General features: G+C 36.4%; 1 protein-coding gene across 1 annotated transcript in view; it reads left to right on the plus strand.

Annotated features, from left to right (window-relative positions):
- The window catches only part of LOC110443301 (bone morphogenetic protein 3-like), a 28098-nt gene extending 11480 nt beyond the window's left edge, over positions 1–16618 (plus strand). Inside the window, exons 2-3 of the mRNA XM_021487446.1 lie at positions 3808–4835; positions 14365–16618. Of these exons, the coding sequence (XP_021343121.1) occupies positions 3808–4835; positions 14365–14556 (1220 nt within the window). The 3' untranslated portion in view covers positions 14557–16618. The remainder of the gene's footprint in view (positions 1–3807; positions 4836–14364) is intronic.
- The last annotated feature ends 1821 nt before the right edge of the window (positions 16619–18439 follow it).

Consider the following 18439-nt stretch of genomic DNA (forward strand, 5'->3'; position numbering starts at 1 on the left):
CAAAGTATCATAACAGTTTTATAGTTAAGTACTTAATCACTCGGCCTGCTGGTCAAGCCATGTCACTGTCGGCGCCAGTGACCAACGGCCATTGACCACTCGGCTCTCTGTTGTCGGTGGTCAAATGGGACTGAAGGACATTTCAAGAATCTTTTAAAAACATTATACAGATCTGAATAACATAGAAATTACCCGAGAATAACAGATGCTATCTAAAACCGTAATATCGTAATCTAGCGAATACACTGTATACTTTTTTAGCTACTGAAAGTTTTTCCAAATTTGCAAATTTATGGATGGAATCTTATGCGTTCGTTTTCTATATACAGCTGGTTAGCTTACATTTGTTTCTTTGTAGTCGATACACTAAACTCTAATTAAACGGATCAAAATATGGATAACATATTTTCTTTAAATCGAAAGAGCAAAACAACGACCTTATAGGATTGCACGATTTTGAGAAAATATAGAATGTACGACAAACTTAATTGCAACCAACAGCAGAGGTCAGTAAGTAAGTGTGTCGCTCTCCTCTGGTTCGGTATAAAACTACTCAACAGAGGAAACTCCATTTATAACTTTTCAGAATTATATTGGGTAAACATTGAGCTAGTAAATAAATTGTAAAGGAAGTGGTCGAGGAGAGTAGATAAAGACGGGTCGTTGTAGTCAGGCCCACATCAATGGCGGTCCTGGTGCCCCGATGTCCGGGCCACGGTGGCAGGAGTGTGAACGCCATTGAGAAGGAGAAGGCTCTACTGTGCACCATAGAGCCGTCATTACCGAACAGACTACGGTCGCTTACCTACCAATAAACTCTCCGTAATTACTACCCCTCCATCGCATTGTACACAACAAAGTCAAGCCGGCCAAAAGTAGGTACACACAAGCGTAATTGTCAACAGGTTTTTGGGGATTAGTGACCGACTTCCGGAAATATTTGAACAGGTGAACAGAAGGGACTATACAAATTCAAGAAAACGATATGAAAATGGCGTACGGCAGTGTGCTCAAATGTTACTAATGTATCACGATTATAAGAGGTCGATTCTTACTTCTAAATTCAAGGCTTCTCCGCCAGCCCCATGTCAAAGGATACAGCTATACTCTGTGGTGTTCCAAGGTTAGCTGACTGTAAAGGACTGTAAAGGACCATAAAGAATCGATCATCGATTGTGTTTCGATGTCTTCATATTATGTGCTCAACACTGTAAATAATGATGTGACTATTATATACACTGTTATTTTGCTATATTCCAAGGCTGGTTTAACATAGAGTAAGTGTATATTCGTTACCAGACAGGTATTACAGCTATACTAATACTAGCACACAGGTACAATGTATATCGGCTATACGTCATTAGTACTAACACAGGTATATCGGCGATACGTTGACGACATGCACGTTTTAATTTAGGGTCTTGATGTCTTTATCGTGTTAAAGCGAAGTTAAAGGTCGTATAGAAGTACCCGTAAAACGACGGAGAACACGCCCAATCGTAGAGACCGTTACCTCTGATGGCCTAGGTGGAGCGCCACGGGTAATACGAAGTTTGCGTGCCTGTGGACTCGCTTAGAGGCTCGAATGAACACACGAGAGCCCTGAGGTGCAGCTATGGGTTTCTCCATACAGAGGCAGTGACCCTGCAATACGTAGCTACCAATACGGCACCCGAACACTGTTATTATAATCTATTTAAATGACTTTCAACATGACATCAGAACCCTGATAAAGTAACCACGGCGGGTTAAAATGAGAAAAGAGCGGCGATATTTTGTGGAATATAAGTCGTTAAGACATGGTGGTCCTGGTCGCAGACACCATTGTTTTAATTCGATATTGTATAACTTTTCATGACGTCATTTTGTTTTGTGACGCTTAATTACATTCCTCATCATTATTTGCATGCATACACTATCTTGTATTTACAATTTATATATATTTATTATGCAGTGTAGAAACAGAAGCAATAATTTATCTGGACCTCTATTGCGATGGGAAACAGTTATTAAAGTCTTTTAAATGTTAACGCGTTGTATTCAGTTGTCATTGTCTCAATAAGTTGTTATAAAGAAGAAAAAGACTGTTTTTATTGGGACGTAATTCTGCCTGTTACAAACCTTGTCATAAAGCTGTTGTCTTAGTAAGAGTTGTCAACGTTTGAATAATGTGCTCAATCAGATGGTACAGGGGATGAGGTGTACTTTTCCTTTTTTCAACTGACATTGATCGAAAGTCCGGTCACTTGGGAACTTTACTACAGGAAAACTACATTTACTTTTCCGTGAAATAGGCAGCCTGGCTAATGTGTCCCTCAATACACTTAATAGTCATGGAAACAAATTTTGAGATCGTAACCAAGTAAACGGCAAAATTATCATATGAATTATGATTGTGTCGCCGCCCGATTGAGATATCATAGTATATGGTGACGGAGTCCCGAGTAAGGCCTGTAGGAGGTTAAACATTAAATCATACATTTCCTCCTTGATGAGCAGGACAGGTAGGCCAGGTGCGCGAGGGTGTGTGTATATATGTATATTCATTTTGACGACACACAAATGTAAAATGTCGCTTGGTTTATAACAGAAACACCTGCTTACTCTAGAGAAGGTCTAATTAAACTCTGGGTACCGCGACAACAGGTCACACTAGAGTGGCCTTCTATTAAAAGAAGCAGATATTATAATAAATGGAAGTTTCATAGACTTGTTTATACATGACACATTATCATTATGAGGGGCAGTTTAGTTTTTTTACCGTAGCTATAACGTGATAACGATTTACTAGTCTTAGATGCTTGCTATGCATGAAAAGTCGGCCTTTACTGGTAACAAATCAAATACAAGCCACCGAAACCAGCTGTAATTGTATCTAAAGGGTGCAAAAGTAATCTAAAAACGTATACATCTGTTTCAATCTGAATCTGTGCGTTGTTGTTTTTGGTGATGGCGGTAGTGTTATCGCAGTTTCTGTGTAAAACCTGCATGTGTTCCACATATCTTAGTGCGAATACCTCTACCGCAGATTACCAAGGGCTATTGTTTGTATGTTAATGGGTTGTCTATCTTAACTTAGAATTAATAATACAGCTATACAGATAGACACATTGTGAGGATATCTTCTGCTTCTGAAAGCAATGTACTCTGCAGACGACATCAGGGTTGCCCGCCCAACAATTGATAATTTCTCTATCTATATATATAGCCCGCATATACACATTTCAATCCATTTATTTCTTTGTTTTATAATACATCAAATGAAATATTCAGAATATCTCCTCTTTCTGAAGCTACTTAACAAATTGCCATACATATTTTTATCTACAGATTGTATCACAGACGTACAGGTCCCTTTTGTACATTACACATGATATACATTTCAATATGTACAATGTACATGTTCAAGTGAACGAAAACTGATTTTAAATGTGTATAATTCCCATGCTGTATTTCAGATAGTTCGATAATAAACTATATACAAATGTGATTAAGAGTAGACGAATGTCATTATAAAGAGATTTACCTAACGTTTTATATAGATATGTGAATTTAAAAGCTAACACATTGCTCGATACGGGAAAACAGTTTTTTCTCGTTTCAATTGGTTGATCAAAAGTAGTTTGAAATAAAAAAAACTGATAGGAATGTTGACGGATATTTTTTTTTATATATCATGGTAATATATTGCACGAGTTATCTTTATCTTAATGTTTAAAAAGGTTATTATTTAATTATTTTTTTTATAAATCTATTTACGGAGAGAAGAATTTGTTGATAATTGATTTTATAACTTGTCTTTGACAGCTGAGGTGAACGGCGAGGAGATGTTCGTCTTTAATCTTACCTCCATCATACCATCGGAAAGACTATTGAGTGCAGAAATTCACCTGTACAAAAGAAAAATGAAGAAAGCTAGACGACGGCGAAGAGACTTGGACTTACTCATGTATGAGATCGCACCACACTACATGAGTGAAAATGGTAAAATTACGATGAGGGCCGAAAGTTTTGGATGGCAGTGGTATGACGTCACAGATGCCGCACTTAGTTGCTTAGCAGCGCGGAGGGATACACCACATTTGTTTGCGTTGAAATTTCAAGTTGAATGGCAGAATGGTAAAATCAAAGATGTGGCCCTCAAAAAATTTATTCGACATCATTCCATGCCGTTCCTTATAATTTATTCAAACGATACTCAAAATAACGAATTAGATTCATTGGAAAATTTAGCGGAAAATATGCATAAAGAAAAGAAAGAAGATAGTGACTTTGTGAGTAGTAACACTGGCAGTTTAATAGATTTTTCACGGAGATTTGCAGACGACAAATTAAATAGCGAAATCGATTCTAATGATCATTCTCAAGATAAAACATCCAAAAGTGTACAGAGACGTCAAAAACGCTCCATTTTCAATAACAAAATTCCAGAGGACCCTGCAGACTATGACAACTTTCACAGGAAGTTCAATATTCCTCAAACACATCCCGACATATTACAAGCAAGACGGGAGAGTCGACACAAAATTTCAGACTCTCGTTTGATTCCATTCCCTGATGAAGACAGGAGGAAAAATAGAAGAAACAACCGCAAAAACAGGAAAAATAAAAGGAAAAATAGGAGACGAAAGAATAAGAATTCAAATCTACTTTTTCCAAAAGAGTGGGATAGATTTCGGGGAACTGGAACGGAGGAAAACCAACATGGCGACATTTGTAGCAAGAGGAAGCTTATACTTGATTTTGCAGATATTGGCTGGGAGGATAAAATCATCGCTCCAAAATCATTCGAAGCTCACTACTGTGCAGGGTCGTGTCCATTCCCACTTACCAAGGTAAATTAACTCTCTCTTTTTTTATAGTATGCATTTGTCAAAACGTAGGTGGACCATTTTAATGATTTAAATGGTTTTCAATGTTAAGACCAATATTTGTCGAGTTAGACACAATAACGGCGTTTAATGAGCGGCTAAAATGATAACACATACGTATTATTAGGCTTGTTCTCGATAAGTGCACGTGTAAGCGTCATGTAGTTACAAATGCGGAAAAAAACAATCTTTTTTCTGTCTATCATAGGTTCGTTGTTCTCACGATTCGTTTATGACCTTAGAGTAAAAGTAATATAGGAAATGAACTGTTGACTGAGAGGAGAAGGTCAGAAGGGCAAAGGTCAAGTTTGACGAGGACGTACAGATGGCTACTGTGGTTGATATCACCACCATTCCTCCCCCTTTCCTATCTATTCCCGTATCTTGTCAAAAAACGTTGTAACAACTACTGTCCGACATTCCACAGCATGTGTTGTCTTGACAAACAAGCGCCGGGCACGTGTCTGGGAGGTTCATTAACGAACGTGCGTGTTGGCCTGCATTCCGACCTCGGTCCTGATGAATGATACGTAATTTACAACAACAGTAGGTCAGATATAGCGTGTCTTTGATGGCTCGTTTTACTTATTCATCTTGATTCATTCAGGCATTCCGTCAATCGTTTCTGCTAGTTGAAAGGTCGAGGTGCCCCCGTAACATCGCAGATGTGTGTTTTAAAGATATTCTTACTACATTGCATTCACCTTACCAGATAACACAGACATGCGATACATGCATCAGATAGCTCAGACCAAGGTCGTGTGTTAGTCTGACCTAAGAACAAGGTCGTCCGTTGGTCTTACCTCAGACCAAGGTCGTGTGTTGATCTCACCTGAGAGCAAGGTCGTGTGTTTGTTTATCCTGAGAGCAAGGTCGTGTGTCTGTTTATCCTGAGAGGGAGGGAGGTCTTACCCGCCTCTTGCTCTCCGTGATATTTTAGAGTCTACCTGGTGAAATCGAACGGTAACTGAACGTGTATCTCTCGTTATTTCTTGAATGTAATATGTCCAGCAACAAGGCTGCCAAAGTTTTCCGTTGTTCATGGATTATGTAATACGCTGAGGTACTTGCTGTGGTAGCATCGCTATACCTTTGTATCAAATACCGATTGTGTGCTACTCTCAGTCATGTAGTTTTCATACAACGAAACGAGTAGAAAGATGCTGGTGAGAGTTACAGTCCATCCGTGTCCAGATTAACAATTCCACAGTTAAATTGTAATTGCTCACGGTTGCCCTGTTTACACGGCTATGCTCATTTGCGTGTATACTTCGATTTATAATACCGTCCACAAGATTTACACAGTATTACTAGATATATAGTCTACTCCTTACAGTTACACGATTACAGAGCTACTATGTTATCTCCCCAATATCTAGGAGGGATATCAGGACTGTATGACACAGATGTTATCTCCAGAAAATGGATATAAATATGATAGTCATATGTCTGTAATTAGAAATCCATACACGGTTTTATTTCTAAAGACGTCACATTGAACGGTTCATGTAGGCTCAACTTCCATTCAAAGTAATCGGTACGGTGTTTTAACTTCATACGACGTTACGTTTATACAAAACAACTGTCAGTGATAATTGGTTAGACTTATCCCACAAGTTAGAGCTTGACCAATTCGATAATTTGACAGGTTGAACATTTCGCCAAATTGCTCCTCTCCTGATGGGACAGTAGTCGCTGTCGCCTGTTGTATATACTTGTATCCAGTTTCACGCCATTTACAACTGTTGACAGGTCGACCTAGACACGATAAAGTGCGGCGCACACACCACATTACCGCCACACATTGATCAGATTTATGATTTCAGAAGCTCGCAAATAAACTGAACAATTTGTCAAATCAAGTCATTTTGGGATATATTATATCATAATTGATGAAATTGAAACGTGTCCTTATCTTAAGTACAATGTTATGCAACTGTCGTCTGCCATCGCACGCGCCAATCCGGAGGAAAGGTCTATTTCCGGTTTTGATTTCAGATACCTCTGGTGAATCTGTTGATGTGTTGATCTGTTCGTATTCATATATAACAGATGTACCTCTATCATTTCCTCTTTACCAGAAGTACCTATAAGGTACCAGGACAATTTCCCCAACGTACAGAGAATTCGTATTTGCGATCCATTGTATTATTATTTTGTCCAATCGTAATCGAAAACATGTTTTAATGCACCATGTTTTTATAAATCTTACTAGATATATGATGACATTAACTACCAGCGTTGTTATTGGGAAGATTCGAGACATTAATCACAAAACGCTCTTTCTTCAATTTCATTTTAGGATCGTTTTTTTCCCTTCAAATGGCCATATGACCCCTAGTCAGTTTGTCATGGCAGTATATATATAAGATTACCTATCGAAAGCGACAGCCATGAAATGTAAAATGTCCAAGCCGAATTTATTATTTTTGATATATGGTGACGGGAAATACCTCGAACCGCTCTGACGAAACGTCTCCGTAAGAGAGTAGATGAATTGGGCAACGTATATTTCATGGTGCAATGTTTTCGATACATCGTGCGTTCAAATTGGATGTAACTACGTTCAAATCTGTTGTTCCGTCGTTTTAGTAGGTTTCTAGGCTTCCCATCAATTTATATCGCTTTCAATTATCACCGTTATTGATGTTCCGAGACGAGCTCTCCCAATCTACATCGTGTCAGCAGCAAGATAACAACAATATATTTGCCAGGCCATTATGAGATTTTTCTCATTCGCCGAATACCGATATATCTCGAGAATGACCGACCCTGTTCACCAGCAAATCGAGAGCGAGCTCATTTGGTCAGTATGGTTTATGGTCAGTGGTTCATTCAATTTGGCGGTCGTATTAGAGACATTTGTGATACCGGTATATTATCAAGCGAGATTACAAATTCAATCATTGCAATAAGCAATGTTTAAGCTGTATGTATTGTAACATTTCACAATAACACGGCATATACAAGGGTACTAAAATTAACCAGAATCACAATATTTCTCTCTAACCCGTGTATGAAAACAGTAATCTATTCCTCTTATCTAAATGAAAATATTTCTTAAGAACCGTGTTATCTTTATTTTTATTTTAATCATTAAGAACCTTGAATGTCGCAAATAAGAAAACTTCCTCGAACTTGATCCCTTGTAATGTGGTCCAATAATAGTGTAAAGGGCAGGTCTATCCGAGTCCTGTGACGTAGACATATGGGAGACTTTTGATGATGTTTAGTTCCACCTGTATTCCTGTGACCCTTCAATACAGTGGTTGGATGCTGACAGAAATTTCTATATGTCGCGCACCTGCGCGAGGTGCACACACACCTACTGGAATCGGCCTTGGATTAATGTTGCCATTACATCGCCTTATATGGACATTCATATTTGTCAATGCCTGTGTTTTTATGATGTTTTGACATGTAATGTCTGTTTACGATTCATTTGATATTTCAAGGAACATGCACTCAAGCGGACGTTTTTGGTTATCATGTTTTCAAAAACGGATGCAAAGTTATCCTTGGATATTAAAAAGCAATGAATATCCAATTAACTTAGGTAATGCTGAAATTTGCGTCTATACTGCAGATTAAACTATACATAAAATGATACATCGGGAATCATAAATGAAATTATTATACAAGTTTTAAACGGATTTGTTTTCATTAGCTGTACATGAAATAGCCAACGAAAGCCGAGGGACCTTCGTAAATTACACCGGCGTTATACGAAGCCAAATCACACGGATACGAAGTTAGCGTGTTATAATTGGATTAGAATATATTAATATACCTTGATTTCGTTTCCGTTCAGATATTTTGACATCTCGCGTGGTAGTCAATCAGCATAGTAGTTGCCTTTTCACGGGGAGCCGCGATTTGAGCTTAATAGTTATATTTTTAATCCACGATATACCGATTTAATAAATAAAATAGATATTAAAGTCTTAAAGCGTTACTTCCATACACGATTATGGACATGAATTGAGATTTTCTTGAAATCTTTATTTTTTTTTATTTTTTTTTTAAAACCTGCCCCGAAGACCAAGACTTTAAGTATTAGACGGATTTAAGGCCTTTAATCCCGAAACCTCTCGTTCAATAAACAAACCTCAGTTTGATACTGAATAACTTGTGGTGCTATCGAAGTCAACTTTAAAAAATATCACACTTTAAGAGTCCAATGTTGGGAGGCTCCTACCTTATTTTCATTTTGAGCTTAAGCTTTTGTTCCTAGCTCTATGCTGACCGATATGTGTAATACGCGTGATAGAGCATACATACATACAAGTACATTTACAAACCGCAAATTAATTTTTATTAATTTTAATCGTCTCCTCATATGTCTAATTAGCTGTGATAAGCCTCGTATAATGCCATCAGTGTCGTTTAAGATCATTAACTAATTTCCTCTCTGACACAACCTTGGCACAATATAATAGCGTACGTTCCGACACACCTTCAGTCCGTATGCACACGCCCAAATATTAACGATCATTCTAATCAATATATAATTAACATCCTTCGTATTATAATTAATCAAACAGAATTAAGGTCGGATGTATATCAGAAGAAATGCGTAAACAATAGATGGTGGAAATGACAGGTTATTTAGTTACAGAAGAACATAGTCTTGATGTCTCTGATACTATACTTATACTGTGTATGTCATACAACGCCTGGGTATCATATTCAGGCTATTGTACTTGGGATCTGCTGCTCTAGACGTCTGTCGTACGACTGTCTACAAGGAGATATATACAAGTTTGGTTACCTTATGCCCCTAAAATAGAGTGGCAGGATTCATTCTTTTCAATCTCTTTTAAATATCCCTGTCAGTACAAAACCACGATTACTACACTGTATATCTGCCGATAACGTTTGATAGAGTAGTTTTTTTTTTTTTACATAAAATCGAAGATAATTAAACGATTCTAACGTATATGTAAGGGTCTTGTTTCTAGGGCAACGTGTTAAGTGCTTAGATTTTAGATTATACCATTGTAATGTAAATTTCTTACGTATACTACATTCGTCAGATTTATTCATCATAGATTATTTGAGTGAATGAAAGAAATTAGCCATGGATATTCGAAGATAATGTTTGTGTTTGAAACAAAAAATTGAAAACATTCTATTTCTATTACATATTTCCACCTCTTGCACTGTGATATTCACGTTTAAAGACCTAATACCATTTATAAAAATGAGATATAAACCCGGCTCTGGGATTGTCGCAGATAGTTTTTTCTGTAAACAACCAAGTTATTTTCTTAAGGAATATATACTTAGAACTAGAGAACTGGTCCATCATTAATATAAACTAAGAATATTGCCTTGGTTTAGAATTTATATTTACAAAGAATTATACAATTAACATTAGTGTTTATTTACTAAGAAACGTAAAATTGGTCTAGAATTTAAATATATTATGAAAATAGAGAATTAGTCTAGTGTTAATATATACATGTATTAAGAAATATGGAATTTGCTTAGAATTTGTGATATTAAGAAACATGCAATTACTCATTAATATTTATAGATGTATTATCTCTAAAAATATAGAGTTGGCGTAGTATTTTACTGGAATCCGATGTTGCTGGTAATTAGCAGGAAAAGGATAGTAAAATTAGCCGATACCTTTGAATGATGTTATTCACCACGAGCTTCTAAATAATATATCTACTCGTTCATTGGTTTCATACTTTATCGTTCGTGTTGACTCTCAATGGGAGTTGATGTGAGTTCACTTTGATACACACAAATCATAATGTTTAGTTTGATTTGATGACAGGAATTGATTATTATGTAAAGTTTTCGATAGGTGCAATATGATAGTATATCTGTTATGTCAACTGAATATCACGTTCGCGATCAAATAAAAATAGCAAATGGGAGTACTAGAATAAAATGTAAAGCCTGAGAGCACTGTTTAAACCAATATATATTGATATAATTCTGGATTATTCATCACTTTGATATTGCTAACGCTGCACAAGCTGTTAAATAAGAAGGCCCTATAAATAACAATGTTGGAATATCCCACTGTCTATATCTGATGATGTTAGGCCAATGATGTAGTGAGATACTTTCCCTATCTACTGTTAACTGGGCAGGTGAAAATTAAATTCTACATGTACCAAGGGTTGATACAACTTCCCTGTAGGTATCACTTCCGGAAAGGTTAACTGTTAACAACCTTAACATTCCAGACATCACGGCTGGGGAAAATCTGAAGTGTATGAATGAAGTGATTTGTGCTAGCTAAATCTGTGACAGCACTTTGACTATAAGACTACTAGGAAAACCACAATGCTGAAAACGAAACCCTATACACAGGCGAGATCAGAGGCCGGATAAATATATCAAATCAACGCAAATTTGTTTGCTATCAGAAAACTACAAAAACACTTGAATTCTCTGTGATAGTAATCTAGAAATGTTTACAAAGGTTTTCATTAAGCAGCACGGGTAAACATCGGGGTAGGTTGTCGAGGGCAGCCCGCACGCCCTATCACCATACACCAAACTGTCGCCAGTAAATTAGCTGGGTCAACCAGCTTTGTTTGAAGTCGTGGACCTAACCCACGAACACGACTCTCTGTTAACTAACTGTGGACCAAATCAAACTTAAGTGAGAGGAAAACTATAGAGTCTGCTCAATTATACTTAAACTGCTCTAATCATCATTGCGATGATTCCTGAATTAATACATGTAATGAGACTGGATACAGTAAGCGAACATTCACACACACGCTGTAAGATTTCCGGACAGTTATTTTCGGAACAGGCTATTAGAAAGCATTATATATTTCCTGTATCACGTTGACCACAGAAAATATATTTTAAGTGCCATTCATCCAGAAAATATCAAAGTTAAGCTTGGTTGATCCTCCGCTTCACGGTAGTGAACACTAATAACATAACCCTTACACCAGTGTGAACGTCCCATACAAATCTAAAGGCCATTACATTGTACAAGGGTCAGTATTGTTGGAGGAACAGGGAGAACTTTTGCTCCCGCAATCTCCTTCATATCGACGTTCAATGGAATCCTGGGGTTTGGACCCTATGACACCAGTCACAACGTAAACACATCTCTCAGCCTGAGTACACTAAAAGGAAGTCGGAGAACTGAGAAAGTCGGAGACATCAGCTCCACTACACCAAAATAACGTTCTCTACAAAAAGGCAACCACTTGTACAAACACATCTTTTTCATTCAGTTTTAACAAACTGCATTGCCATAAGTTGCAATGGGATTGGGCAAAATTTTACAAAACTTAACGAGTCTCTTTCTATAATTTCTTTATTTCTAATAGTTTTATAATGTAAAAGTGTATCCAATTTAATTTTACACGGCCTTGAACCGCTCTACTTTTGTACTGTAACGTATGTTGATGTGTTTTGTTTATACAAGATATTCCACATCTATAGTTGTATTTAGTAAATTGCCTGTTTCCTGTTCGTGTAACTAAGTTGTCCAACGCTCTTCCACACGGAAACTCTCCATCTCACTTTAGAATTCACAATGAACTCACGCCACGTTTTAAAGCATATTTTACAAGTGTAATAATATATCGGCAGTACGGTGATTGTACCCCGGTCCTCTGCTGATCTTCTTAAAGCGTAATAGAATTTCTTATTTACACGGACTGAAAAACTTACATTTTGAAAAGATATTTAAAAGATTAATATGAATTGTTCATGCATACAATTGACTTTTTGAAACCAGATATCATTATATACCATGTAGATTTAAGCCGTGTATATATTAAACGTGAGATGATTTGTACGGGATATAATTTGTATTGGGGAGACAACAATACGTTATGGTGACGGTAGATTGATGCTATGGTAGTACCCTCTTAGATTTGTAAAGCTTCACACCTCACACAACACAGTTGCTCATTTCATTCAGTTCTTTAACACGGTGTAATATGTTTGCAGTTATATTATAATGCCCCATTGCATATTTAAACGTCCAGGTACGCTTACGTTCTTCAGTTTTATTTAAGTTGTAATTAAAAATCATTTTCAATAATATTTTTTTAACGACAAAAAAAAGGAAATTTAATTCCTGTTGGCTGCTTCACGCCTTGGAATATAGAAATCGTACATTTTGAGAACAGCAAATAAGGAAAATGGCATATATAGTTTTCAGGAAGAAGTCTTACTATGCTTTCGACAAAACTCCAGTCGTTTCCCTGAGTACGTAAGGTGAGGTTAAACTCTAGGTACATTAGTATTAAAGGATTTTTAGGGTGGTATCGGGTATGTCAGCCCTCCTATAGCCGTCACTTTGATTGCCCCTTTCTATCGACTAGTCGATGTGAAACGAATGGGAGTGGACGAGACATATGTCTTCACCTAATAAGCCAGCACACATGAGAAGGGGAGGGCCACACAAAATGGCACTTGGTTTAGAATTAGAGATATTAGTTTAGACCAAATCTCGAACCTCTCTTTTGTGTGAGTGAGGTTGCCTATTAGCTTGTCAATGTCATTTATTTTACAGCACACATTTCCGATTTACCTCGCTGTATTTTTTGTGTGTATAAAATCACGTATGATTTAAACGGTATAAAATGGAGAAGCAGCGATACTCAAAGCGAACTATTTTCACCTAACGACCCATACGTGTGAAACAATTGGCATTTCGTTGGTTGGTCAACAATTGATAAAGCGATGGCCTACATGGTTCATTCCGGTTCGGAGGGAGATAATTCCTTCCCATGTGCCATTCTAACAGGATTGGTAATCATTCGAACTTCCTGTCGACCCTGTCCCCCTCCTTCTCCCAAACTGCACTACATTCAAGCGTACGGGTGCACTCTTTTAACTTAAACAAACTTGTTTTAATGTGGTTAAATGTTGAAAAACTATGGTTTTATGCAATATGTAACGCCTGAGCTTATGTTCTTGTGAGTCAGTTGGATTAAGAAAATCCTTTTTGATACACGCGCTGTAATTGGTATCACCAAAAGACCCCTCTGATGCACGCGCTGTAATTATGTCTAACTCGAAACAGATTGCTATAGAGTATGACCCATTCTGTATATCTAACGAGGTTTTGATAGACTGAAACTCTGCACGTGTCGTTAGTATTTGATCAGGAGACAAAGAAATCATACATACGTTTTCTCCGATTCGTTTGTTGATGTGTATTGCATGAGCGCACAAATAGTTTTTACTTCCGAGGGAATTAAGGATTGACGATCCACATGCATTGTTTTAATATATTTTCATTACATGTTATTTTATTTTTAAATGTCGTTTACCAAAATTGAGCTTCGTTACTGATATAGTACATGTATTTACTACATTGCTGAATTTGTGAGGTGTACTTTTGTTTTCAAATGAATGTAGTAGAACTTAGGTAGTTGAGTAGAGCGGATTTATATCAATGTTGTAATCAAATAAGCAATCAAGCTGCAATGGCACCGTTAAATAATTGATCGAAATTGAAATATTTTGTTCTATTATATCATTGCAGAAACTAAGACCGTCCAATCATGCGACGATCCAGAGCATGGTGCACGCCATAGGAATCCACACAGACGTGCCAGCCCCGTGCTGTGTCCCTGAGTCTCTCTCTTCCATCACACTCCTCTTCTTCGACAGTAACAGGAACGTCGTGCTCAAGAACTACCCCAGCATGTCAGTCAAGGCGTGTGGATGTAGATAAGCACAACTGCATTTCGAATCTATCAATGTCATCTAACTAACGAGATCTCATGATATATTCAAACATTCAAAATGTAGCGCGAACGTTTGGACATGGGTGATGAATCGTACGTTTATGACAAAAATGACAGTAGGATACAAACGAAGGACATTGAAGACGTTGTTAAAAACAGATTGGCAAAAGAAAACAATTCAAATGAATTTTGTAATCGTACATTATTAATGGCGAGTTATATTCAACCAATCTAAGGGATTTCGAAAGGAACGCTATGTCTCTTCAACCCAGTATTGCGCATGCGTATTTCAGGCATTGGTATTGAAAGTAAAGTGAGCTGACGCCATTTTGCTTTTTCTGTTGTACACATATTGCAACACGCCTACCTACTGTGTCATTATATTGACCGCTGTCTGAGATCTACCAGGACTTGCTGATTCTCGAGGAGGAGGAGGATGTGCAGTACATCATGTTGGCATTTACTATGCTATTAAGCATGCATGCAAGAAACAACATGTATACGTTTGTGTTAGTTTTAACACTAAAACATTATTGGTCACCGGCATTACATAACAATCATACGGAATTGCAAGTGTTTGCCGTGACCTTTTGATGGGAAGATGGCGCGGGACGCTTAATTGTACAATTACTTCTAGAAAGTTAATTATTGATTTTTTGAAGATTGTCGTCATATTTTAACCTTGTAGCACTTTTGCTGTTGCCTGTATAGACGACGGTGAATATAATATTCGAGCCGTGACCCGGACTCATACGTTCACATTACCTTTTAAAACTTCAAAAATGTGTCATCTACCTCATTAAAGCGTCGCTGTGTTGTATTACTGATGACGTCATTGACACGTTTACGTTGATGTTACCATGTCGACTGTGCAAGGACAGATCAATATGATTAGAATAAAAGCGATCGTACTAGGACATGGACTTGTAAATACACTTATAAGGAAAATGGTCAGTGTTTAGTTTATATAGAACTCATCATACATTACTCTATTCCAAGAATGGCATCAAAATTATTCTTTCAAATTGTATTTATATATTTTTTCTTAGAAAATTAATTCGTTACAATGTGTGTATGAATATTCATTTTGAACGCCACAGTTGACCCAATAAGATATCATAGTTTATAATCTAATATTTCATTATTAATGGGATGGAATAGAAAAAATGTTAAATTTTCGATAATAGAAATCATCATTTGGCATTTTTAGACGCAAGTGTTGCTCATGAGATATTCATCAGTGCTCACAAAGAAATCTGCTGTATGAGTAAGATAAGGATAACGTCAGGTTAATATGTTTGTATGTAAGTTCCTTGTAAACAATACAGAAGTCGTTCGTTTGTAAACTCATTTTCACGGCTTCCAAAAGATATTCTCGTGTAAATTGCACAATTGTCCATTATTTTACGTGATATTGTTTTTTAATCCAACCGGAAGTATATATAGTACTTGTGTACCGCTCAGCCACTCCTCCTTCTTACGCCACAATACATCATTTTAATCGCAGGGATCTTATGCGTGTAAGCCGTTCGAACGATTTAAAATATTTGTCGGTACATACATTGAACAACACATTGATTTTATAAGAGCAGTATTGCTTTTTCTATATATTTCAATACGTTCGATAAAATACTGTTTTGTACCTAATTCACATTTTAATTGTAGAACTATCTCAATTATAGCGTCGGTAAAACTATAGAAATCTAGCAAGCCGGTTACGAAGGACTGATATGTCCATTATAAGATATGTTATGCGTATATATATTTGTGTGGTATTTGTTCCCTGTATAACTCCAATCGACAGTGCTATTGTTCTATGTATTTGAGATTGTGAGACACTTGTAGACCTAAATCATTGTCGTGAGCCTTTGTAAAACTCCATTTCATTTTATTTATTGTACATAGAATGGTTACTATAATGTAGAGAACATATTTTCATTACGATTAGTGTATTATCTTCGTCATTACTTCTATCATCTGACATGTCATCTGAGATTCATTTTCATTTAAATATCGGAATAATTTTGTAAAATAAAATACAAAAAACAATATTTTTTAATTCTTTGTTTTTATTTATGAACTTCCTGTTCATAGAACACATTTAGATTTAATGTCCGCATGGTTGAAAACACGTGTACCCTTCGATGTTTTTATTTACGTAAAGGTTTAATATCGCCAAAATCAATAAACAACTTACACAACATCTAATTTTGAAAAAAAAATCTATTCTCGGGGAAAAAGGATCACCTAGCTTTAATTGAATATAGTTAGCAATACCTTTATAAATTATCAATGTGTTTTCCAGAAACTGGATACAACATTTAACTGCTACCGGGAATAGTCATTGCATCGTTATAAAATATAACTGTACCGGAAGATGTGATCCATGGCGACCAGATCTATAGAACTGCTCACATATTGTACTCTTTAATTATCCTTTTCCTCCATCGATTTGACTATAAACTGTAGTGTATATTATCTGCTGTAGAATTGACCTGCAAACAAACGCTTGTCGGTTTATTAACGTGCAAACAAAGGACATCCGAAATGTTTGTTTTCATTTCATACTGTTGCACCTCAAACGAATAATTAATTATGCTATTAACGTTTCCAAACTTAGTAAAATGTCATGGCAAGGTATGTTTGTGGCTGTGTACGAGCAGACTTATATCCTATAGAAGTAGAACTCGTGTCACACACCCCAATTTTACGATATAAACTTAAGTTTTCAAATGTAGTTCTCTCATTGTAGAATTGTTTTATTATCTTCTAATTTAAAAAATATTCTGTTAAGACACTGAATGTTGCTCTATTAAAATAGTCGTTGTCACACTTTATAATAACCCTTTTCCCAAAATCTTTTACATACATTGATTGGCTGCGTATGTTTTTATTTAAATGTTAAAATATTTGAAAACAAGAAGTAAATTTCTTATTAAATCTTAATTAGATACAAATCTTTTCATTGTTATTTTGTATTTTAAAAGTGTATCATCCAAAACAAGCATCTCTCACCTGGAGTTGTTTTTACATTAAATTAAGTATTTCCACCTGAAACTTCATTTTGTTCATATTCAACATTAACAATGTTTAATAAAACGTATTCAGTCTTTGCTAGGTAAAAATGATTATCAAAATCCTCCAGATGATTGATTGAAGCTCGGTCAGGCGAGAATTTAGTACTCCAATCTGACAATGGGGAAATGTAATATAACGTATCGTATTATCGCTTTCATTGCACCGTTCGACCTTACCAGCTGCGATTGTTTATTCAACCTCCTCTTAGACACGGGGTAGAATAGGAAATGCCAAACTGGAAACCTTTTATTATACAGGACCTTTAATTAGGACCGACAGACAACCTTTACCGTGTAGAGGGTATAGACTCTAAAACAATAATAATTGTTTTTATATGATTATATTGATTAAGAATTGAGTCATACACTTGTCGTACATGCGGCCAATGACGAATCGTTGTACCTTTTTAACATTTGATGTATTGGTTAGATATTTGATACGTTATATCGAGACTGTCACCTCAGTATACGGCGTGATTTGAGGACTTCGATTTAACAGGTTAATTCATCAGATTTATATACCTTGGTTAACATTCATATCTAATGTTGTCTTTTTAACAATAATAAAACATAAAGTCTGTTTAAAAGGAATCAAAATATTTAAGACTGGATCTGTTTTACGTAAATAATAGTATCTATGTCGATAGGAATACTTAAGATTGAGCGTGTCATTGGACCGCTCGACGTCCGTCTGATTGATTGTTACTCGTTAGTAAGCCGTTATTGTCAATGTTAACATGTGGGGCTATAAGGCAGTAACCTGACGTTTATAGGCTTTTTATATAGCCAGGCA

The sequence above is a fragment of the Mizuhopecten yessoensis genome, unplaced genomic scaffold (assembly GCF_002113885.1).
Source record: "Mizuhopecten yessoensis strain PY_sf001 unplaced genomic scaffold, ASM211388v2 scaffold716337, whole genome shotgun sequence".
Classification (NCBI taxonomy): domain Eukaryota; kingdom Metazoa; phylum Mollusca; class Bivalvia; order Pectinida; family Pectinidae; genus Mizuhopecten; species Mizuhopecten yessoensis.